The 9,820-nt window shown below is 43.1% G+C and overlaps 1 protein-coding gene across 1 annotated transcript in view; it reads right to left on the bottom strand.

Moving 5' to 3' along the window:
- Positions 1 to 9,517, bottom strand: part of LOC109905721 (reticulon-4 receptor-like 1) — a 224,054-nt gene extending 214,537 nt beyond the window's left edge. The window contains exon 1 of the mRNA XM_031790857.1: positions 8,649 to 9,517. Within this exon, the coding sequence (XP_031646717.1) occupies positions 8,649 to 8,661 (13 nt within the window). The 5' untranslated portion in view covers positions 8,662 to 9,517. The remainder of the gene's footprint in view (positions 1 to 8,648) is intronic.
- Positions 9,518 to 9,820: the final 303 nt, after the last annotated feature.

The raw sequence follows: 9,820 nt of genomic DNA on the forward strand, positions 1-9,820 counted from the left end.
TCAGAGAGAAGGCTAGGAGAGGAGAGGAGGAAAGGAGAGGACGAGAGGAGAGAGTAGGAGGTGGGCATAGTCAGAGAGAAGGCTTGGAGAGGAGAGGAGGAAAGGAGAGGACGAGAGGAGAGAGTAGGAGGTGGGCATAGTCAGAGAGAAGGCTAGGAGAGGAGAGGAGGAAAGGAGAGGATGAGAGGAGAGAGTAGGAGGTGGGCATAGTCAGAGAGAAGGCTAGGAGAGGAGAGGAGGAAAGGAGAGGACGAGAGGAGAGAGTAGGAGGTGGGCATAGTCAGAGAGAAGGCTTGGAGAGGAGAGGAGGAAAGGAGAGGACGAGAGGAGAGAGTAGGAGGTGGGCACAGTCAGAGAGAAGGCTAGGAGAGGAGAGGAGGAAAGGAGAGGACGAGAGGAGAGAGTAGTTTCTGCATTTAGAAGATTGGTTTGTGTTTTTCATGGTTTGAATTCCCTGCTGACTGTTTTTAATTTAGTCAAGAATCCCAGTATATAAACTATCATTTTGGAGCCATTGTGAAATTGCATTACGGTAGACTACCACTGGAGACTGAATTAGCCCATTGTTTTCAAGTCAACCATCTTGGGATAAATGAGGTTTGAATGTGACATGGATGGAGTGGGAGATTAACTAGGGGCATAATAAACAAGAGGAATCAATGCGAGGAGTCACAATCGGTACTCAGTGAATGTCACATACTGTACGAGATGTGTGTGTGTCAGTGTGTCTGTGTGCATAACTGCATGTGTGTGGTTCGTAATATGTTTGTATTATGTAAGCATTCTGCATGTCTCTATCTTGTAGGCTAGGCTTCCAACCCCACAAGGTGAATCCAAACCCCCCACCTCCGCACCTTTCCCTGGTGTTGAGTCTTTTCATCTTGTTGTGGAAGTGCTAACTCTCAATGCCAAAAGGGCAGACAGATGCCCCGGGCCGGAGGGGAGCTGCTGTCCCTGAATCTCTGTCCTCAGCACACAAAGGTGATGTCGCCTGGGGAATATGGCTCAGTACGGGAAGAGCTGTCAAGAGTAACAGGAGAACACCTGGGATTACTGTCAACTGCCTACAGGGCAGTCTCCTCCTTTTCCTCTGTCCCTCCCTTCTCTCCCGTCTATCTACCTCCCCTCCTCTCCCCTGTCTCAGAACATCTATGGCATGGCCATTTACATTGACCTTTAAACTCCAATTAGTCACTTAATCAGAAATGAATGATGAATATTCCAAAAACCAACCGGGCTTAGGTTGCTTGTCTCTTTCACCTCATTATCATCCGCTAATGCCTGGCCCTGCATCACATTTCCATTACAAAGGCAGGGAAATGATATTTACTGAAGACTCAGGTGAATCTAAAGGGCAAACTGAGATAAGGGAGAATTTTGTAGATTTGTTTTCCACTTCTGCTCCCAGTTAAAATAATACTGTGGATTAAATCATTCCAGAAAACTCTTCAGACTGCATTACCAGGAGAGTGTTTGACTTCATACTGTAGGAAGAGAACGTCCACTTTTGGAAGCCATGCAGAGCCCTCTGCCCTAATCTGGTGTGAAATGGTTGACAGGGAAGCGCGAAAATGGCTTCCGGAGTATCAACAGTTCATTAATACCAGTCAGAGCTGCTATCGTCACACACACACACACACACACACACATACACAAACGAACTCACACTCTATCTGTAATTATTTGTCATCCTCTGTTAAGTGTCATGTTGTTGAATAGTGCCAAAGGCTTCCATGGTAACAACATCATGTATCGGCCCTATGATTGGATGAATCTCCTTTTGCTAAATGAGGTGTTTGGCATGCACTGCCAGCGTCAGAGGTGTGTAGGATAGCAGTCTACTGATTGAGCCTCAGCTCTCCAATGAGAGGTAGTGCTCCGTCAACTACCTGAGATGCAGTCTCATATGGACAGGGTCAGATAGACTACAAATAGACAAATCTGTCTGCTCGAAAGGTATTGATTGCCCTACCCTGATTTGTATCAGCGGGTATGCTAAGAAGGGGAGATTAGAGAATCAATGTGTGTGTATTAGTGTGCATGGGTGAATGTGTGTGTATTAGTGTGCATGGGTGAATGTGTGTGTATTAGTGTGCATGGGTGAATGTGTGTGTATTAGTGTGCATGGGTGAATGTGTGTGTATTAGTGTGCATGGGTGAATGTGTGTGTATTAGTGTGCATGGGTGAATGTGTGTGTATTAGTGTGCATGGGTGAATGTGTGTGTATTAGTGTGCATGGGTGAATGTGTGTGTATTAGTGTGCATGGGTGAATGTGTGTGTATTAGTGTGCATAGGTGAATGTGTGTGTATTAGTGTGCATGGGTGAATGTGTGTGTATTAGTGTGCATGGGTGAATGTGTGTGTATTAGTGTGCATGGGTGAATGTGTGTGCATTAGTGTGCATGGGTGAATGTGTGTGTATTAGTGTGCATGGGTGAATGTGTGTGTATTAGTGTGCATGGGTGAATGTGTGTGTATTAGTGTGCATGGGTGAATGTGTGTGTATTAGTGTGCATGGGTGAATGTGTGTGTATTAGTGTGCATGGGTGAATGTGTGTGTATTAGTGTGCATGGGTGAATGTGTGTGTATTAGTGTGCATGGGTGAATGTGTGTGTATTAGTGTGCATGGGTGAATGTGTGTGTATTAGTGTGCATGGGTGAATGTGTGTGTATTAGTGTGCATGGGTGAATGTGTGTGTATTAGTGTGCATGGGTGAATGTGTGTGTATTAGTGTGCATGGGTGAATGTGTGTGTATTAGTGTGCATGGGTGAATGTGTGTGTATTAGTGTGCATGGGTGAATGTGTGTGTATTAGTGTGCATGGGTGAATGTGTGTGTATTAGTGTGCATGGGTGAATGTGTGTGTATTAGTGTGCATGGGTGAATGTGTGTGTATTAGTGTGCATGGGTGAATGTGTGTGTATTAGTGTGCATGGGTGAATGTGTGTGTATTAGTGTGCATGGGTGAATGTGTGTGTATTAGTGTGCATGGGTGAATGTGTGTGTATTAGTGTGCATGGGTGAATGTGTGTGTATTAGTGTGCATGGGTGAATGTGTGTGTATTAGTGTGCATGGGTGAATGTGTGTGTATTAGTGTGCATGGGTGAATGTGTGTGTATTAGTGTGCATGGGTGAATGTGTGTGTATTAGTGTGCATGGGTGAATGTGTGTGTATTAGTGTGCATGGGTGAATGTGTGTGTATTAGTGTGCATGGGTGAATGTGTGTGTATTAGTGTGCATGGGTGAATGTGTGTGTATTAGTGTGCATGGGTGAATGTGTGTGTATTAGTGTGCATGGGTGAATGTGTGTGTATTAGTGTGCATGGGTGAATGTGTGTGCATTAGTGTGCATGGGTGAATGTGTGTGCATTAGTGTGCATGGGTGAATGTGTGTGTATTAGTGTGCATGGGTGAATGTGTGTGTCTGTGTGTTTTATTTAGATTTTTGGATTTGATCAACCTTTTAATATCAACCTCATCAACAGAGACAGGAAGAGAGTCTTAAAATAGACTTTTTTAAACAAGCGATGATTGATTGGCAACAACATTCTCACCCTGGATTCACTTTCTGTTTTTCAGGCAGCTTAGAAAGATTTAAGGAATATGTCTTTATGTTTTTGCTCTACTCTATATTCTCCTCTGTACTCCTCTTTACCCAGCCCTACTGATACCTAGCCCACAATCACAGGAATACTTTGCTTGACAATAAATTGTAATGCAATCATGACAACATGTTAGGAGAATATTATGTTCTATTCAAATGGCCTCTTTAAATATAAGTCACAGAACAAGTTCCCTCATTTGGTCTGGCTGGCTGAATGTTCTCCACACATAAAGTGACAGACGGGTATTTAGAGTCAGATACTGTGCTGTGTAAATCCATGGTGATATCAAATCATTGTTCTGAGGAGGCTTTGCCTCGGGGTACTGTCTATGTGATTTCAGCTCTGGCCAGACTGCTGTTTGTCCTTCAGTGACAATGACAGACATAAATTCCCCCTGACTGTGAGTCTAGACCTCTGCTGAAGGTATCTAGAATGGTGACTGGTGAAATCTAGGAGATGATATTATCTCTCTAGACAGGGACACATCTCTGTGTGAAAAACCATCTCTGACAGAGAGATAGTCATGGAGGGCCTCTTGATGCCTGAGAGGTTGATAGTTGGTTATTTGATCAGCTTGTCTCCCTGGTGCTGCTGAGAGCTGACTGAGTGGGAGCTGTGAGGCTGAGCTGAGTTCCCTAGCACCCACACACTGAACCCTAGGAGTAGGCAGGGCAGGACTGGAGACTGAGAGCTGACTGACTGAGAGCTGACTGAGTGGGAGCTGTGAGGCTGAGCTGAGTTCCCTAGCACCCACACACTGAACCCTAGGAGTAGGCAGGGCAGGACTGGAGACTGGGAGCTGACTGACTGAGAGCTGACTGAGTGGGAGCTGTGAGGCTGAGCTGAGTTCCCTAGCACCCACACACTGAACCCTAGGAGTAGGCAGGGCAGGACTGGAGACTGAGAGCTGACTGACTAGGGCCACATGTGTTTTCCTTAGTCCTTTACATTGTGTTCTACTGGGCTCATTATTGGTAAATCCTATCTGTTGTCTCCTCCACCATGTACTGCCTGTACTGGAAAACAACAGGGCCAACTCAATAGCCAATGTGCTACTACTCTGGCACGTAATTAGAGATGATTTACAGAGCGTGATTACTCTATGTTACAGAGTTTGATTGCTCAAACAATAATCTCTGTATATGCTGTGGTGATGGAGCTGAATGATGAAGGAAGAGTTGGGCTTGTCTTAGATGCTGTATTTGAGAGGGATAATTATCACAATTTTCCAATAATTAGCATACATTCAAAAACAGAGTACAGTTAGGCTAGATCTGCAATGTTTTGTTCTCTCAAAGTACATTCATTACGGTATCTGAGTCTGAGCTGTGCTTTATGTTGATGCAGACACATTTCCCAATGAGATATTTTGTAACAACCTTGTCAATCTGAATCTGAATGTCTTCTTTATGCAGAGGATGAACACAAATGAAAAGTACAAACTAACATGACTGGGGAAACCTGCGGGTATAGTGAATACAGAATGTCAATGGACAAGAGGTGTGTGTGTGTGTGTGTGTGTGTGTGTGTGTGTGTGTGTGTGTGTGTGTGTGTGTGTGTGTGTGTGTGTGTGTGTGTGTGTGTGTGTGTGTGTGTGTGTGTGTGTGTGTGTGTGTGTGTGTGTGTGTGTGTGTGTGTGTGTGTGTGTGTGTGTGTGTGTGTGTGTGTGCCTGTGAGAGTGTGTGCGTGTGTGGATGTAGGTGAGTGGGTGAGATTGGGAATGTGTAGAGACAGGAAAGTCTCAAAATGGCCAAGGAAAGCCTGTATCCAGCCCCCCTATAAGCCTGAGTGACATGCACCAGCAATTATAGCACATCACAGCAGGGTATATACAGTCGACATCACACCTCCCTCTATCTATCGCAGCACTACTCTGACACATCTCCCCAGTGTCTGTTCCATGGATGACTGGGTATGGAGAAAGAGAACGCGTGAGAGAGAGAGCGAGGGGGAGAGAGAAAAAGAGAGACAGACAGAAAAAGAGAGACAGACAGAAAAAGAGAGACAGAGAGACAGAAGAAGAGAGACAGAGACAGAAAAAGAGAGACAGAGAGACAGAAGAAGAGAGACAGAGACAGAAAAAGAGAGACAGAGAGACAGAAGAAGAGAGACAGAGACAGAAAAAGAGAGACAGAGAGACAGAAGAAGAGAGACAGAGAGACAGAGACAGAAAAAGAGAGACAGAGAGACAGAAGAAGAGAGACAGAAAGATAGAAGAAGAGAGACAAAGAGATCAATCCAGAAACAGACAGCGAGAGAGACAGGCAGACAGACAGACAGACAGAGAGACAGAGAGACAGAGAGACAGAGACAGAATCAGAACCCACCAGCTGCGACACTGCAACCCAGGGAAGCAGGGAAGGTAACAGACCACTAGCACTGAGCAAGAGGGCCACACACACAGGGATTAGTGATAGGGACAGAAACCCAAAACAGGGACAGCAGACACACATGCTGTTCACACACAGATAGGACTGGCATGGCACACCTGCATCACTTTGCATACATAGACAATGTACTACACATCTAGACAGAGAACATTTCCACATCATGTCGGCTTATTGACCAGACTTACTTTGGATTCCACACAACATCAACAAAACTCAGATCAGGTTGGTAGGCTTACTACTGTGCAGCTACATACAAATCATCAATTGGTTGAAAAAAGGTGTGAAATGCCAATACCCATGATGCCTTGTTCAGGTCCATTACTTGGCAGTCAGTCTCATAAGGCCATCCTTCCTAATCTTGTCTCGTTAACTCAACTATTGGAACATAAGCCAGAGATTCTGAGGCTAATCACATGGTAATAATTACACAGCTAGTCACAACTTCTCGTCAACCTGAGGAGTGTTTCTGCTGTCATCGTGTCAATCCACACTCTCAGTTACTCACTTTGAATGGGAAATGTGTCACACACCAAATGTCAGGCCGGATGCATCAGCCAGGTTCCCCACAATGTGTTGTTCCAGGCACATATCTCAAACCCACCAAAGAACCTCTGAATTGTTCCCGTAAAAGCTGACTGATGCCTCATCGACAGTCTATTCTGACTGGGGGGATTTTGGCATACTGTGAAACCTATATTTTTTCCATTAACTTTCATGACACATCATCCCCCAAACCCAATATCTCAAATGAAGAACTACAGTAGTTTACATGACTTCAAAAGCAAGAAAGCATATTCAAGAGTAATTATTTAAATTGTCATTACATTTTATTGCAAATGTACATTTGCAATAAAATAATTGTATGTTTCTTGGCCAAACAATTTTTTCCCCCAGCTATCCAAACTATCTTGGTCATTCTTGTAATGTATTAAATCCATACATGTTATGTGAAGTGTTTTCATTGTGGGTTAGTATCCTGCACAGCAAATACATCTGTAAAGTGTACCACAGTAATAGCCACCCAATGACCATGAGAAGCATTTACATGACCATGAAAACTAAACCTGACAGACAGTATGCGGAGTGGCCTGGTGTTCAGTCATACATTATACACTAAAACACTGTTCTAACTTACTCAGAGTTAAACTACATCTGTAGGATCTTAATTTGACCACCCTGTTGCAGGATAACTGATAAATGTCAAACTTGTGTTGTATTTGAGGTTCAAAAACGCTTCTGAAGTTTGTAATTTTCCCTTTGAAATTTGACTTGATTTTCACGTACGAAAAATGTCCATGAATAATAATCCACATAATAATTCAAATTTTCTGTTGCTGCAGGATTATTTTCCTGTAGAAAACTGACTCAAATGAAGATCCTACATCTGTAACCTCCTGTTTTGTGTGGATGGGGTACTCCATCTCCAAACTCAGCAGTGAGTTCCTAGCTAATCTGTTTCTAAGAGTCTGTTCAGTTCATGATAATGGTCAGGGTACTTGAAGCACAGACATTTAGTTACTGGCTATGTGAGTTCATCATTGAGATGTCACATCTCCAACCCTGGATCAATAATCAATCTGATGATGACTGTCAGGGAGAGCTACAGTGGTGCTGAATGCATTAATAGAGGTGTTGAGAACAATGCATAGGCAGTGACACAGTTGAAAGCCAAACAGTGGCCTTTTATTGATGCTGGGTGAAATGAGGGGCACCATTTTGTCAGAAGTATAATGAAGAAAGATTGTAGAAATGATCAAATACATAATCTTCATATTGAAACAATCACAGGAGTCAAATGATCAAGAGAGCAAAACATCAGAAAGATTACATCAAAACTAACAGACCAATTACAATGGTATTACTATGGCATTAACATTGCTTTGTCCATTGCTACTCATTGCAACAAATTCAATGAGAATATGGAAATTGCGTGTGTGTGTGTGCGTGTGTGTGATAGACAGAGTTCAATTTGTGTGCATGTGTGGTCAGGAGTGGTTCAGGTCGTGACATTGTCAGCATAACTCAATATTTGAATTCTATGTAGTCCTCAATCACTATATAAAGTCAGGAGTGACTGTCAATGTAAGAGGAAAATATTTGTTCTGCTTACTGACCACCAAAAAATACCCTCCATGAAGCCATATGCAGTGCCTGTCTTGTCCATATCACCTAGCCAGCCCTAGATCAATGCCCAAGAATGCAATAACCAGAGCGCACATAATGCTTCTCCGAGAGACAGAGACCCGGCACAACTCATAAACTGCACTGCGGCATCAGCCGTTAATATCAAGTATAGTATTCGTGATAGGCTATGTCTGAATATTTCATTCCTACCAGGCTCGCGCACACCGGGCTTAATGTTATGCAAATCTGGAAACCAAGTCATCGTCGCAATAAATTGTCACGTTCTCGCTCAATACCTGCAAGAATCATTAGCCTACCATGCTGGTGTATGATCATAACATATTTTTCATCACCGATAGCAGCAGACATGATAACACCTGGTAAACAACTAAGCATTTGCGCACTATTCAGTGGAGGAAAATTCATGGTGAATTTACGGAACAAGCACAGGGTGTTGTTGGCACAATAATAACTCATTGCTGCCAGTCGGATTGATGATGATAAAAAGTTCAAGCACACTTACCCCCTTTGAACATGATGGAAGATTTATGTCGTCCTCAGTCTTTTGAAAATCATCTATTCTTGTATTCCAGACTAAACGTGCGCTCTCTAGTTTTGAAGTTATGAAAATAAAAGTTTAAAATGTTTATTTGTTTTATGATGGGTCTAATGTAGCTCCTCTTGTCGTCGTGCCGTCCAGCCAAAACATTCAGTTGTGATGTATAAAATTGTCAACGAACGTTAGTCTCCTCTCATCCCGTTGAGTAGGCTGGTCTATGGGACGGACCTTTTCAAGCAGGATTTGGAAAATACGCAAGGGTAACGTTACGCATTGCGAAGAAATGCATTGAAAATGTCCTTTCAAAAGCAAAATAACTCTGGTGTTCGGCTTGTGAGATGCCCCTTACAGATCGTTTCAACCCTTGATAACCATCGTTTTTACACTCACTTTAAATGAACGCAAAACATCTATCACCATGTTTTGGGCAAAACGACTGTGCTCACAGCCTCCAAATATAGAGTTAATAATTTTAAAAGGGCAATCTAAATTCCTTCTCGAACGAAGTCGGATGGATCATATCATATTCGTTCAAATCTTTCATTAACAGAAGTTATTTAGATTCACATTTCGTCTCTGAAGTCGGATTAGGCGCTGGGTCCTCAAATCCTGATTAAAAACGTGGACTTTGATGAGTTTCGTTTCGTATAAATCCCTCCAATAATATATTCCCGCGCTTTCCCGTAGTGTTTGGGAGCTGCAGTAAAATTCCTGCCGTTCTCCGGTCTTATCTGTGAGGACCTTTCAATTTACGCCTCTTCCTCAGAGAATGCAGACTTTCGCCATTCTGCGCTCAATGTAGACTAAAGAAAGTAGAGCTGTGGGTCCACTCTGGCTCATCACTGCACCCTCTCGGTCCGTCTCTATGTAGGCTCGTTCCGTTATCTACGGTGTCTGTTGGCAAAGTCTGAATGTTCAGCACTCCACTTGAAGGGAAAACATTACAATTATCTTATTATTACATACATTCCAATTTCGTGTTTAGAGGGCAATGTCATTCACATAAATGAACCGTGTCAAATAAAACACAATAATTGATGTAACTCAATTTAATAACTTATTTTCTTCAAATCTGTTAGCCTAATCAGTAAGATCCTTCATTTGCTGCAGGCTCTGAGAGATGGTGGAATTTGGTT

This window comes from Oncorhynchus kisutch, linkage group LG15 (assembly GCF_002021735.2).
Source record: "Oncorhynchus kisutch isolate 150728-3 linkage group LG15, Okis_V2, whole genome shotgun sequence".
NCBI classification, from domain to species: domain Eukaryota; kingdom Metazoa; phylum Chordata; class Actinopteri; order Salmoniformes; family Salmonidae; genus Oncorhynchus; species Oncorhynchus kisutch.